The 16,199-nt window shown below is 30.7% G+C and overlaps 2 protein-coding genes across 8 annotated transcripts in view; both read right to left on the bottom strand.

The window, feature by feature from the left end:
• The window catches only part of LOC131848442 (phosphatase and actin regulator 3), a 56,193-nt gene that overhangs the window by 38,929 nt on the left and 1,065 nt on the right, over window positions 1-16,199 (bottom strand). For 2 of the 7 annotated variants that reach the window (XM_059198301.1, XM_059198302.1), the window contains exons 2-3: window positions 11,620-11,712; window positions 1,172-1,228 (exon numbers count right to left, since the gene is read on the bottom strand). The exons of 1 other annotated variant lie outside the window; for it this stretch is intronic. In XM_059198301.1, coding sequence (XP_059054284.1) covers window positions 1,172-1,228; window positions 11,620-11,712 — 150 coding nt within the window. Of the gene's footprint in view, window positions 1-1,171; window positions 1,229-3,968; window positions 4,405-9,566; window positions 9,712-11,619; window positions 11,713-16,199 lie in introns of those variants that run through there. 4 more of the 7 variants (XM_059198305.1, XM_059198303.1, XM_059198307.1 and 1 more) reach the window with 4 other exon arrangements.
• On the bottom strand, window positions 12,951-14,372 carry LOC131848446 (uncharacterized). Its single transcript, XM_059198313.1, has one exon. It carries the CDS (start codon window positions 14,232-14,234, stop codon window positions 13,434-13,436), a length of 801 nt encoding a protein of 266 aa, XP_059054296.1. The 5' UTR covers window positions 14,235-14,372; the 3' UTR covers window positions 12,951-13,433.

Raw genomic sequence — 16,199 nt, 5'->3', positions numbered from 1 at the left:
AAAGATTATTCTTTCACTTACTACATGTATTTTATTCCAAGTACTTGTATTTGACATGTATTCTTAATTTGAAAATATGCTGATACATGTATTGAAGAAGGCGACCTCTGTATTTTATATGAAGTCCTGCTTGACTTAAAAATACGATTGTCAACACTGAATATGGCCAGTTTTGTGGGATAAAAATAAAATAATCTTTGCTTTGTGCGTCGTTTTAAGATATGAATATTTTGTAAAAACAAAATTATGCGTTTCCTCCAGAGATAGTAAAAATCGCTCATTTTCAATTCAACTAAGAAAGTATATTCAACATAATAAATTTTATTAGGGATACATAATACGAACAGAACTCCCAGAATTGTGTATAAAATCATACTTAATTATTTCACAAAACCTAAAATACTATTTTTTACAAAATATTTGTCACAAATTCTGTTAAAAAGCATCGAGCTTTACAATTCTGCCGTATCTGAAGCTAATTCCGCTTTATTCTGAAACTAGGAGAAGCTGTGGGAGGATATTTGTTTCTCTAAAATTCAGTCTCGATGAGTAACAGTGTCATAAATTCTCAATACCTATATGTAAGTAGATATTGAGAATTTATGACGTGAGGGATTTTTTATATCTTAAAAATTAACATTCAACATTATAATTTAAGTATGTACAAACATCAATCAATACTATCAAATCCTAAACACGCAGATTTGGTGAAGAACGAAAAAATCTAAATACCATGTAAATATATATACATAGACGCCCAAATAAAAAAACTTGATTACTAAATGCGCTTACGTCTCTAAAATACAAAAGTGATTAAACATTTATGTACCTCGTAACTAAATACAAGGGCCTGCGCACCTAGGAATGCAATGAATGAATGTTAATCCTTGATGAATCATTGTCATAAACATCATTGCGCAACAAATATTATTACTATGCTCCTCATGCACACCATATGAGTACCTACTAACGTCGCACTGCAGAGAAGATTAGAAGAGTTTAAGGTTGACATAAACAATCTATTTACAAGCTAATAGAATAAACTAAGTACTGATAATAAAGATTGCACTAGGAATACAACAATAAATAAATATAATTATTGAACTAACTGCAACTACTTACAATGAAATTACAAGACACAATTACAACGCATTCGACATATAGTACCTACCATTGTTGACTTCAATTAAAGCGGGCCAATAGTAGCACGGGCGTGACGGGACCGATTCTAAAACCCGAATATTTCATTAGTAGTAGAAGTAAGTATAAATAGAACATTTACTGCTTATCTGACGCACTATAAAATAACATTCGTTATCAAGGTCATTATAAAAAATGAAGATGACAATCTATCAAGAGAGCGTAGCATATTTACCGCGAACGTTGCGGTTAATCCTTAATCGAACAAATTTGAAGAATCAAAAAATGCAGTTATACTAATTCTGCATATTTTGATTCTTTCCCTGTTTGTTAAATTGTTATGTTGTGCTTATACATATTTAATTATTTTAATGTTTTTATAAGCATTTAAATAACTTTTCTAGAGAATTTTTCGTTGCTCGACTGCATTCGTGAAGATTTTTCTATGTTGTCCTTGTGATATCCCTGAGTCTCAAATGTAATAGCTTTATGGAGTGTTAGATGAACCGGCTTGAAAAGATGAATTGTTATGTACTTTTTTAATTATTACTATCAAATTTCGATAACCGATTCATATGACTTCATATTTAATGAAGTTTAAAGATAGATTTAATTTTACAATTTACATTATACCTCAGCAGGCGTGCTGTTAATTACTGTTTGATAAACATATATAAGCATTTAAAAAAAAATAAGCCAACGAGAGATCGGAGATCAGAATGCAAGGAATACGCTACGAAATGAATATTTTTTGCACTTAGACTGCCTAAGATCAATAATCTCTATATCGATTTACTCCTGGCAATAATTTCCTATATAGTAATTTACAATCAAGATTCACGTCGAGGAAGCAATATAGCTAATTTTACGTAGGCCCATGCAACAGGCAATTATTTATAAAAGCAACTTCAATAGATGAAATCATAGTAATAATTTAGAACCGTTAAGATTTATTCCGTAGTACAAAATTTTCCGATGAATTAAAACATAAGAACAACGAAGTAAACAATTTAAATAATGTATTTCAGTAAGTATAGTGAACTTACAGCTCTAAAAATAAAAAAATAATTAATTTCTATTTATTGCATTTTTACGTTATACACCGTTCTCTGGTACATAATATACCTAAGTATAATCCTGTTTGAGGTACCAAGTCCTTCATCTTATAATTTACAATGATAAAATAAAAAAATATTTTAGTGATGAAAATCATAAATTGACATTTAACTGAACATTAGTCACCACAATACCACTAAGTTCTGCCTAACGGCCTACCGTAGAATATGAGACTCTATGACTTGGAATGAATGAAAATAAAAGCTTTAATGTTGTGTTGTGACAATATTTTACAGTTATATTCATAAATGGCTGTGTCAGCAAAAACAGAGCGAATGACATCATCAGGCCATGAATAATATGCGGGAGATAATATCACGCATACGAAAGTATTGTTTGTCTCGTTCTGGTGCTCAGTAACTATGGAAATAAATGCGTCCATTGCCAAAAAATCTTACACAGCGGTTAATGTTTGTACTAACTAATGTAAAGTAACTACTACTGTATAATGCAAATAGAAATCAAAAGAAATATATACAAATTAATCTTGTTGATGTCTTACGGGTTCAACCATGGTGCTATATTAATGTGGAAATATGAAGTATGATGAGATAAGCAGACCATTGTCTTCGTCAATAGACTTTTCGCTTTCAGTAGTGATATAATTAAGTGAAAACGTGGGGAAAATCATGGTCTATTTATTCCTTTGTTCGGAGATAAAAAAAACATGTTTCTTTTCACGAAATTACAATAAGCAATACATACAGTATTTTATAATATCGTGAACAATTTAAGAGGTAAAACTAACACTGCAGCAATAAATATTTTTGATTTTTTTCTTTGTAAACTTTTGAAAGACTTTTTAGTCATATCATATCACAATCGTAAAATGAAAAGTTATACAGAAAGACACAAAATGTGAATTTATAGTCTAATGACAACCGTCATTAGACTATGACAAATTAAAACCAGTACAATGTTTAGTAAAAAATCTCAAAATAAACCTATTTTGAGATTTTTTACTAAACTAAAGATTTTTTTATTGTACTGGTTTTAATTTGTACTGACAATTAAGATTATACCTGAGAAAGATACGGTAATAATTGTATATTCAATTCAAACACGTTGGTTGCTGGCCTCGTCGAAGGTTACTTTGAGTTCAACTTTAACTATAAGGTCATTTTATTAACCGTGTTAGAATTAATAAAGAAATACCGTTGGAGGCATTTACAAAATAAACTTTTCCTGCGACTTCGTTTATGTGGGCAGCTTACCCGACTAACCCTGTACGTACCTATAATAATCGTTTACCGTTTCCGGTCACGTGTAGTAAGTAATATGGAATCACAAGCCACCTCGTCACACGTTTATATCATGTACTTTAGTGTATCATTGTAAATTTAAAAAGTAAGTTCAGATATATGTAATTCAGTATTATCTACTTATCCAGTTAAGAAAAGGACATAAAGTTCGATAACACATCTAAGTAACAAGGCTTTATTATTATCTCGATGATAGCCCAAATCATGTTTACATTGACAATTATTATAATCATGATATACAAGATGAAGATTAATGATAATATTTCTGTCACTAAACGTAATATTTTTAAAACGCAATTAGATTCTAACCAGGCCTGATAATCATTAGTAGAGAAGTTTTAAATGTCGAACGGCGTGAACAAAGCCTCATTTCGCAAACCTATTGTTAGGAATGTGGCTAGGCGTGTGACGAGACTGAAAAGAGTTATAGCTAAGCTATAGGGTACTGACCGGCAACAGCTGCAACCTCCTTAGCCCCAACATGCAAGAAGTCTGTAAGAGACAACGAGCTCGCAATGAGCTGCCTGCGCTCCTGGAAATCCAGTTGGTCGAGGCTACCGGTCCTAGTCCCGCGCACCGCCTGGACGGGCGCGCTCAACGACATGTCAACTACGCAACGCCATGTTGCATGCACATCATCTTTGGTATATAATCACCACAAAAACACTGACAATTTACACCAGTAAAAGGCACACGCGATGCCGACACGAGAAAATACACTACGAAATATTCATATCAAAGTGCCTGCGCCGCGACAGACGCACAGCGGTGGACTGGTGGCGTGCGGGCTGACGTCTGCGCGGGGCTGGGTGGGGGCCCGCCTGCCTTTGTCCCTCTTGCATGTTGAAATGCACTCGACTCGCCTCGTCGAACCGTGGCGAGCCGACTGGCGAGTATCCCATGTCTCGTCAACGCGTCCGAGTTCCGACACAACAACCGAGCAAGCGGCGCCAAACTGGATTCTATCAATTGTTTTACTTGATTTGTTTTGTAGTCACGAGATCACGAAGGCAATAGTTAATGACAGTGGCAAGGTTGTACCATTATTATTACCTTTTAAGAATTTTAATTAATATTGATGTTTGACACTCAAGTTTAGTTTATGTACGATATTTTCATGGAATCACTCAAAGTTTATACTCTTGATTGCCTTATAGCAATAACAGAAAGATGTTTGTTCGCTAAAGAATTATTAATATTTGTTCAGAATTGAAGCTGATGAATACTGATGTACCTACTCATATATCGCCGTCTCCCGTCATAAACTTACTGCACCCAAAGAAACACAGATTTAATTCAGAATGTCCTTTTTGGGTAAAATAACAAATAATACTGAGAAGCGGGTACTACCTATATAGTTTGTAAAATTTTAAGACTTGTAAAATATTAAAAACGTAAATGCAATACTAAAAACAGAGTAGGCTCCAATACAAATTAAAAAAAAAGAGTAATAATAAACAAAAAGTCTAGTGATGGCAAAGGTAACAATAAAATATAACATTAATTGTATTAAAATTAAAATAATTTTTATTACTTTATATAGCACAAAATATATATAATAATGTATTATTTATTATTTAAAAAATGTGCCTTTATTCGTTATCATTACTTATTATTAATAACATATAATGATGAATCGATTATTACGATTGAATGAATTATTTTAAACGAGGAGTTCAAATGAATATAAAATGTGGAGTTATCTGTAGTTAAAACATTTGAATAAACGTAACACGTATTTCCATTTAGTGAGTGCTTATTCATGTAAGCACAAATATTTTTAATAAGAATTTGTTTTTTTTTTTTTATTATTAGTGCCTATTGGAATAGAGTAGAGCCAATTTTAATAATGTATATTCTCACTAAATATTTTGTTTTATTCTGAAGGCGCTATAAAGGGCCGGTGAATAGATTAGGTTAGAAATTAATAATTATTATGATATATGATGTTGATATTGATACACATAAGTTAATTTTTGTTAATTTGTGTCGCTTCGCTAGTATATTACAATATCAATGTCAAGTCAGATGTCAATGTTTTATGGAAATATACAAGCCTGCTGCAAACTAAAATCGATTTTACATATAGTATGGGTAACTATGTAAGATACGGGTTTTACCTATGTCCAGTATTTTTAAACGTGCGATCGATCCATCGGTGACATAAAACCTGCACCTTCTGAGCAGGTGCACTACTGCAACGACCGAAGCCAATAGTGTATATGAACATACAATGGCCACTTCTACAAATAACTAATAACAAATAACTATAAGACCCTAAACGATTAAATGTGAGATACCACGCCATCGCGATGCATACAGATTAAAAATACTACCTGTAGAGATTCACTGTTTATTTTTTGTTTTCCAATCTGGGGTCCTGTTTGTGTTTTTAAATAAGTATGAATAGTTTCCAGTGACATACCACTTTCGATTATGTAGATCATGATAATCTTAATGTAGAAGTAAACGCAATTATATCTAACGGGCTTCTTGTGCGTACTGGTAATTACGTCAAGAAAATTAGGTAAGTTCTCCTTAGGTAAAAGAATAACTAAACAGAGTTATATCTGACGACCCCTTGCCCAAAAGGGTACCGGAAAAAATCTATTTTCAGACCACTTTTAATTTTTAGTTTACAACAATCAATCTTAGTGCATTGCATATGTGGCGTTGACTATAAAATTAAAATATTGTAACGAGTTTCTGATAACAAATTTTCAATTTTCTATATGCATCTAATTCATTGGTACGAGTATACTTTATAGATATTGTGAAGGATGGAGATCAAGATGACGAGCAAAAAGTAAAACGGCACCGTTGTAGTTGTAGAATATTTTTGTATTAAATTGACTTATGTCATATAAAAACAATATAATATTATAAAAAATATAGACAATAAAAATGTATATAAAATAGTTTCCAACAGATATCCCATATATAACAAATCAGTTCAAATACGATACGATAAAATATATTACTGAGAAAAAAATATTTAATCTAATCTTATCAGTATAATTATTATAATTATACAATTGTATAATTATAGGTTAAACGTGAAAACGTCACTAAATTTATTGTCTATAAGTATGTTATTTATTATAAAAATATTAATCGCCATCCTCAAAGATTTTACTGATTTTAAAAATTCATACACCTATAAATAAAATCAAGATAAGCAAGTAACATAAATTGTATTCTACGTGGTGTAGTCAGATGAGATATAATATATATAATTATTTAACTATATAAACTAAATTATGCGCAATTACATTATCCTGCAATATAGTCTTTATTAGATAGAAGATACAAATTGAGATATATAATATAAAGAAGAAGAGAGAGATTTAGCTGCAATATAGATATTTATGTAGTATTAAATAAAATTAGGATGGTAAAAACAATATAAAATGACTTTCTTTCATATATTATATGGTTAACCAAAAAATTTTGAATATTTAGTATCTTATAAACATATTACTTTTCCCTGGTAAGAAAAGCAGAAATTTTATAAAGAAGAATACTTCTTTATAAATGTTCTGCAATTAGAGACGTTTTATCTAAACTTAACAAATCTTTCTATAATACAAAAGTGGTATATTATATATAGTTTAATAGTTTTAGTTAACCGCAATGTACAATATTACTTTTTTTTATACACACGCGTATAATCGAAAAAAAAAGTGAATCATTCGTAGTCTAATATTGAAATTATGAAATTAAAATAGTTACAGATTGCTATAAAAATATAAGTACTGTCCTTAATTCCTGATATTCCTTGTGTTGCTTTGTAATAATTTTATTTGTAAATCCCAATACAAAGGGATTAAAACTATTTAAAATCAATTAAGTATATATAACATTATTTTAAAATACAATCGTAATACTTATCATTAGCCTACGACTCATAACGTTTTTGTACTCATTGATTATGAAAAATGTGATAACCCAGATAGTATATAATTAATCTGTGTTTAAAACCATCAAATCTTTTCTTTAAATGCGATGAAATATGAAACTGAAGGAACCTTCTCAATTTCTATTGCTGTATCTAATATACATATAACTCCTTAAAAGACACGCAAGAGCGAACATGGCGCAGCAAAAGCATAACAGTGGACCGCGCCGGACTCGTGAAATCAACTTATATCGATTTAACATCTGATGACCCTCGATGCACAAAATATTGTCCAAGAACAAATCTCCCAATTCCTAGTACAAATGCGATCAAATTTTCGACCACTATGACATGAAAAATTAAACCTTTACACTCAGTAACCACTAATACTGTCTTATTATAAATATGGAATAGTTTTTTTTTTTCATATTCAATGAAAATATAGCTTACTTTCCTACAAAATGGCCGATGTAGTCGGTTTTTTAATAGTCCTAGTATAACCTACTCTACATTTTTTCATAGTCCTAGTTAACGAGGCAGAAACTACATGACGGGGTTCATTTAAAAATTGAAAATGACATTTTTGTGTAGCATAGTTTACATTATGTTATGCAATGTACAACAAGAGTATATTTTTAGTTTTAGTACATAACTAACGTTGAGCCGGAACTATTTGTATATACCTGTAGGTACAACTGTTGTGAAACAATATGGATGCTAATATATATTAACATTTTTAATGGATTATTCCATAATTTATTTGCGGTACATAAATCCTAGGACACAAGTTTCTTACTATTGCTTAATTCCCTAAATAATTCTAAAATCACTTGATATACTTTTAATACAATTAACTAAGATATTGGTATATATCTGAAACGGTGACGCATAAAATTAGATAACTTACAGAATTCTTCACCAGCATCTAATGCTCCACTTTCGCTCCTAGTATCATCGTCTATAGGCCTACGTTTATTTTTTCTATTTTGAAATAAACCATCCATTTTCTCACTACACGAACACTTTGGCATTACAATTCCGTGAATTTCACATTATTTGAACAAATTTTATGTCCACATTGAATTCAACGCGATTTATAACTAAGACATTTCATTACATATAAACTTTAAAGAGATAAGATACCACGCGACTGATAATAACAATATAGCTTATCAAATTATTTTTGTACTACGCCTGATCCTTGAATATGTTAAGTAATCACCATACACAAGGTTATTAAAAGGCATACTTTTAGCAACAATTAACAAAACAGTATATTTCAGATATGTATATACGATAGCAACGAAATAAATGCTACTTTAGAAGACTACAACTAATAATGTTAAATTGGTATCTTTATTCTGTTGCAATAATAAAAACACAAGTACAGATGCTATACAACGATTGTTGCCTGGCACGTAAAGAAAATACAACATAAACTAGTAAAATATAATACACGTGGAAAAAGTAAGTACACTTGACCGGTTTATTGAATGTCAAAGTGAAATAAAAAATATTATATAGTGCCTGCTTGAATGATCACAGTGCTCCGATATGATTTTATGTGGATGAAGCGGCCGCTGTGAGATTAACCGTGGAGCTTGTACTTATTAATAGATACCTATTGCCCTAGAAAATAAACGGACCATGTTTTTATGCCTGAAACCTACGTACCGTTAAATGCATGCAGCGAAGCCTGAAGTCAAAAGTATCACCTACCTTTATAATTTTACATTAAAAGTAAGACGAGATAATTTAAAAAGCTTGTATTAGAATTTCATTAATTTAAACATTGAAAAAAACGAATCTATGATATACTAATTTGTGTAATTCTAATATAATATTGTGTTAAGAATTTAGTACGTACTTTAGTTAGAACATTTATGTTTTATGATACAGTAAACTACGCTAAAGTTTAGATTACATATTACAATATGAACACTTCAGTCTAATTAAATAAAGAGGCCGTATGACAGCATCACATTAACTCTGAGATTAATCAATCAGTGTGCTGTTGTTAACTGGCGTCTAATAGGTGCCTACCAACATTATGTATCGCTATACATAAATACCATATACACACCTATTTCAATAAATCATGCTTGGGGTCACTAATTCACAACGACAACACAGAAAGAGGATGCTCTCACCTCTAGCGTAAATGGGAAAATCGCCGTCAGATCGGCTGTGGGTAAGCATGGGTCCGTAGCACCGCCACGGCGGTCTGTCACGCGGCGCCCGAGGGCCCTCCACGGCCGCTCACCTACACCAGGCCATTAGCACATAAGCTCTCGGCACGGGGCCTACATCTACGTAGCACAGTTAGCGTGGCGTCCACCTCACAAAACTAGCATCAACTCGGCGATGGCGGCGTGGCGCCACAATGTCGGGAAAATGAACAGAGGCTGCGCGGCGCATCTCACGCGCGCACCCCTCGCCCATCCTAATTCGAGCTCGGTGCCCTCCGATCCCCTGTATTCAGCGTTACGCCCGACACAACGCTCTTTCCCCCTACGTACGATAATATACGTATTCCGTTTCCTACACGAGTCATTCTTACTAGCCAGCATTCATAATTGTTGTATTAAAATGTAGAGAATCAGAAATAAAACTCTAAACAAATACGTACACAATTAAAATTAAAAATACATGCACTAGAGTAATCACCATTTCACTTATCTATCTATTGTGCTGCGTTGCGATATGTGTAACGTGGTGTTAATGTAATGTTATGCGGTTGGACGTAATACAAGCATTACATGTAACCTATGAGGGTAACCGATGCGCGTTAAATGCAGTTATAACAATAACTAATAAATAATCAAACGTTTACGGGAAAATTATCGCCACACTATATCTAGATGACCTTTCTGTAGACTGTTGTAGATCTTTATTTATTAATATTGTAATACACAACTAATTAAGTATTCATAATAATAATAACGAAAATCAGTTACATGAAGCTCTAATTATTAACTTTATGATAACAGAACAATGCTATACACTATCAAGCACCTGTTAATTAATTTTCGAGACGATTTGCAATGAATCGATTCTCACATTGTGCCTCGTCCATAGACAAGTAGTTAGGTAGAATAATAATATTAATAATTACTACTTGCCTACTTACGATCCAGGTAGAGATCTAAGGTACCCAATTACTCCTACATATCGTCGTTGAATTTAGACGTAGTTTTTTTTTCGAACAACCGTTCATATAGTATTGTTCCATAAATCTTGCATCACTCTTTTGTAATTCATCCTTTCCAGATAATCAAGCCACAGCTACTCTAATCAGAATCAATCCATGGATATCTATTAATTTACATTTTGATTTATACCGAGTTAGACTTTGTAGAAAGTCGCCTGTGTTGTTAAATCAGTTTCACTTATTTCAGCGTTTTTACTTTGTAAGCTGTGTCGATTGCTGGAGTGAAATTACAGCATAAGTTGCATGACACCATTGTCCTACGGAATGGCAACGCATGTTTGGTAACACGGGCATCACGATATCGTGATAGTGCATGGTGATAAGGTGATGTCCGTCGTGATATATATATAGATAGAGAAATAAAAAAAAAATATATATATATATAGATGCGACGGTTACCGATTAGCACCATCAGTATCGAATGTGCCTATTCCCTTAACAGTTAATAGTAACTATTAAACTACATAAATGGGCATTTCCTCGAATCAACTTTTGAATGAGTAGAATTATACGGGTGGTGATAGAGTAGTCAAATAATATTTGTGATTATCATAGGCTTTATAATCTTTAGGTATGTTATTATCGTCTTAAGCACGTGGAGTATAACAAGTCATCCACCTATCCTACAATATGTTATTTGACGGCAAATTGGGTTGTCGGACTGTTATATATAAAAAAAAAATACAAAAATATAAAATGCAACTTAACATAACGGAGGAAAAGAATTTTTACTAATGGTGCTAGTTGACCTATTGCTCACAATTTATTTTATAAGATAGACCTCCAAACGGAGCTTCCATCAACCTCCTTATCCTTAACCATCGTGGTTAATTCTTGATGAATTTGCCATACTTGTGTTCATGAAGAGATAAATAAGGAAATCTTGGCTACTTTTTAGAAAACAGTAAACACCATATTACTTTAACACACTCCTATTACGTTGTCTCATAATAATATCAAGTGTAAGTCTTTGTGACTAGAAATATACTCACTTAAATCACCGTTAGCAGTTGTAGAATCAAATGGAATAGATAAGTGACGACCTCCTTTGCCGACAGCCGTATTCAATTTTTCCGCACTGTTACCTATATGAAAACCACATATTTCAATGTATTAATGGACAAAAGGTTGCTAAATATTAACATTATAATTATTCGAACAATCTTATTATTTTTTGTAAATCTAAAACTAATACAAAATTAAATAATTTTACTATTGAAATATTTTTTTATTTATCCGTAAGTAATAATGCTAAGCAACAATTTCTAGGTATAACATGAATATAAATAAAATATAATATATATATATATATATAGATATATATATATATATATATATATATATATATATATATATATATATATATATATATATATATATATATATATATAATAATAATATAGATATAGTAATAAATACACAATGATTTACAACTCAGTATGGGCAGTAAATCTGAATCCTATCTGTTATTCTGTTATAGCCTTTAGCTGTAGATTATTATTGTACAAGAAAAAAATCAATGACGATGCATTTTCATAAGAACATAAAAAATATATAGCTTCAATGTTAAAAGTCCTTATGAAATTATCGAAAGTCAGTATTTTGTCAAAGCATTACTTTTCAACCTAGAGTTAGAGTTTGAATAGTCAAAGCAATGAAGGAAATAACAATGTATGAACCTTTTCTTTGTCTTTACTTGTCAAAAACTATGACAACTCAGCTAATATAATGCAGCTAGCACAGATACATAGACAAGAAAATTTAAAAGTTTGCTTTACTGCACTACAACACATGTATATTACATAACATAAAACATTTAAGACTTTCTATGTTGTAATTTAATGTTCAATCTAGATGAATACACATGTTTTGTAAAAAAAAAATCTTATAAACATAATAATATAACAAAGAACAAGTATTCCTATTCATATTGGGTTGAAATGTCCTGATGGATTAATCCATAATATAATTACATTTTCCAGTCTTACTGGACTTTTGTTTATCTATGTAATCTATCTTATTCATGATATTTTTACGCCATAATTAAGTTTTCCTAATAAATGGTTTGAAACTTTTCAAAATTGGCAATGAAACATTGAGTTACAAGTGGATAATTATTTATTAGTCAATATAATAAATATCACAGAGTATGCATATAGATTTTTTAAAACCTATTCCAACATTTTGTAACTATACAAAATATTCTTTATTACAACATTGTATTGTATATTTGATCCACTCCTCACTACCATATAAAAAATACATACATATAAAAAACATAGAAACATAGAAAAAACTTTTGTGTAGTTGTGTGTAAATGTTTGTGTAGTCTACACAAACATGTTTTTTCTATATAATTTACATATGACTTGCTACTTTCTTCGTGAATTAGAAATATAAGATGTGTGCAGCTGCCACATTTTTTTACTACTTTGTTACCATGAATTTCCCAATGAGTAAGACTATTCTTTATACTTCTAGATATAGGTTTAACAATAATTTCTTTTGAAACAGATGAAACAACTGTTTTATATATATATATATATACATATATGCAAGGGTGCTATTCCTCAACCCACTCAAAAACCATACATTGAGAGGAATAAAGTGCAGTTTGAAGAGGAATAGTTGACATTATCTATGCATTTCAAATATATATATTTCAGAGGCATACAAATAAGTACAAATAGGGATCTATTAAAAATGTGGCAGTTTTAACTAGTAACAACCATTTTTGTTCCTAATTGCTTAGTGACTAAAGCACATATCACTAAGTAATTAAATATTATTTTAAATATAATTATTGTCAAGTTAAATGCCACATGTTATTATTAAATGTGAAATCTAAATAATTGTTTTCATAATTTTGTCTATATTGTCTCAATTTATCATTTTCCTTTGAAATAAAAATATCTTTATAGAGTGCTCTCCAGTCCTGTCTATCCGATTGGAGCTCATTGAAATCCCTTTTAATCATATCATGCCATAAAGATTCATTGGTACCCAACATATGTAATCTACCACATGTTTTACTAACATTTATTATATCATTCAAAGGTAAATAAAGTAAAATCTTATAGTAAACTTCTTGAGGTAGTCCAATTAAACTTGCACTAGGATACCCACTGTGGCTTATAATTTTACTTTTTACTGGAACTATAATTTTATTCTTGAAATTAAATGTGAGATGTTTTAGATCTCTGAACATCATTGGAATTGAAGAAGCCTGTACAGATACGATATAGCGACTCACAGGCAAGCAAATGGAATATGTATCTATTTTTAACTCATTTATCACTACATTCAACAGAACCATAGCACCCAAAGGCGACATTATCAGTTTTACTGGAATATTCTGAAATCCCATCAGAACGAACTTAGCTTCTTGGCCAGAAAACATCTCCAAGTATGACTTGATATCCATACATTTAAACTCATCTGTGATAGGCATAAATCCATTTTCGACCATAAGAGTAATAATTAATATGAAAAATAAATCCTTTTGTGATAAATCATTTGGTTGTGATCGACCAATAAGTGTTTTGATGATATTCTCCAACACAAGTGGTATTTTTTCGGTAGTACATTCTTCTAAAGCAAAATTCATGTCTAAACATTTAAGGTATCTAATTTAAGTAAAACATGTGGAATTAGCAGTATATTGAAAATTATAAAAAAGATATTTAAGTTAAAACTCAAAATGATATTATATATCAATTGTAAACAGAAATATGTGGTGCGTCATTTTGCTTATGTCACGATTGACATGTCTGACACCGAGTGACATAAAAGACATAGATGAGATTGATATATTAATTATAAAAAGAAAATTATATTTAATTATATATTAAGAACTATTTTTTTTCGTTTTTCCACTTTTATCGTAAATAGAAAGGCTTTACATACTTTCCTATGCATAATGTATAATAAATTGGCGTAAACTTTGACACAGGTGGCGCCACTATATTACAACATAAGGAAAAAGCAGCAGACAGAACAATCTTACTCAAAATATATACCCAGACTATACCACTCTCACAGTATATTGTTCGGGACAGGCAAGCAAACAATCCAAGGTCTGAATACCATGGATATATAGTTAAAATTGTAGAATAGTCTTATCAATTATTGTTCTATTTCGATGACGGTCCTTTAAGCAGGCTCTCATTTGTCTATTAAACTTTTGGAGTCCATAGGTTATACATACATATTATAAATATTATAAATTCCAAAAAAGTAAAAACCTGTCAGTCTGTTCTTACTTTTTACAATTAAACTACTGAATGAATCATAATAAAATTTGATGAGGGAAGTTGTGTCATGGGGACAGACATAGACATATCTATCATCTCAATTACAAGTAGAGGGAGATATTTTGTAAGCAAGAATATTTTATTTATATATCATAACAATTGTATGGCCCGTCTCATGGTAACATTATATTTTAAAGTCCTTAACCCAAAACAAAAAAAACATCCATACACTAAAGAAAAACTAATATAAGTACAAAACCAATATCATTAACTCTCCACACAAATATACCTTTACATCTATTATATGGGTAGTAAGAGACTCCTAATTATTAATGTCATAATGAAACCAACATAAGCTCACCCTACCACCATATCTACATGGCACACACACTATGCATGGTAGGATTATTAGATTGGATAGGATATTTGGATTGTTATTAATATTTCTAATACTGGAAATATAAATGGAGAGAATAAGTTATTACTGTCAGTTAGAATCAAAATCAGGTACTTTGGGATAATAAACCACTAGACCATGTACTTTCTACAAGGCACTGTTTTTCCTGTAAGGTTTTTCAGGTATAAAATGCTCATTAACTCATAATCATCATAAGGTTAATGAATATTTTATCCCTAAAGAGCAATTTATAAATGTCATAAATTTTATTCCTTCTGAGAATTGACAAAAAATAAGATTTTATACATTAGGTTTCAGTGATGCTTTATGATTGTAGGTTCAGTTAATTATATTTAAAAGAAAATGCTGTTTTCTTTTTGAACTTTTCCAATACTTATGTAAATTCAATTTATTTTAACTACAAGCTTAAATATGTGACTGCCGCTTATGATATTTTTAAATATATTCTAAGGATGGGAAATTTGTCATTTAACCCATCTGTTTTAGAATGTATGCTTAATTTCATATGAAATTCCTAATTTAATAAAAATTTGCAATATTTGCATATAAGGCAACACAAGCCCATTGCCAATAAAGAAAAAAATTGCTTCATATTCTTTTTTGGTATTTCTTAATATTCCAATATCCCTTTAAATTAATTAAGAAACAAAAATTGATAACTATGTTAATGTCAGAGTTTGGTAACAGTCAAGTTAGTAATAGACAATTACTAACTGACTGTTACTAACTAATTGCTTAGTTAAAAAAATACTAAAAATAATATATTTTTAGGTTTTTAACTACCTACTAACTATTAAACCCATTTGCTAAAATGTTGATTTTATTAAAGTAAGTTCTCTACAAATTAGAGGCAAAAGACTAGAGATGAAATTGATATCCAGTAACTATCTGGTATCCGGCC

Source organism: Achroia grisella, unplaced genomic scaffold (assembly GCF_030625045.1).
Source record: "Achroia grisella isolate CSIRO2021 unplaced genomic scaffold, CSIRO_AGI_Agris_v1 utg558, whole genome shotgun sequence".
NCBI classification, from domain to species: domain Eukaryota; kingdom Metazoa; phylum Arthropoda; class Insecta; order Lepidoptera; family Pyralidae; genus Achroia; species Achroia grisella.
Note: the sequence above shows the minus strand (reverse complement) of the source record. Positions and strands in the feature narration are given on the sequence as shown.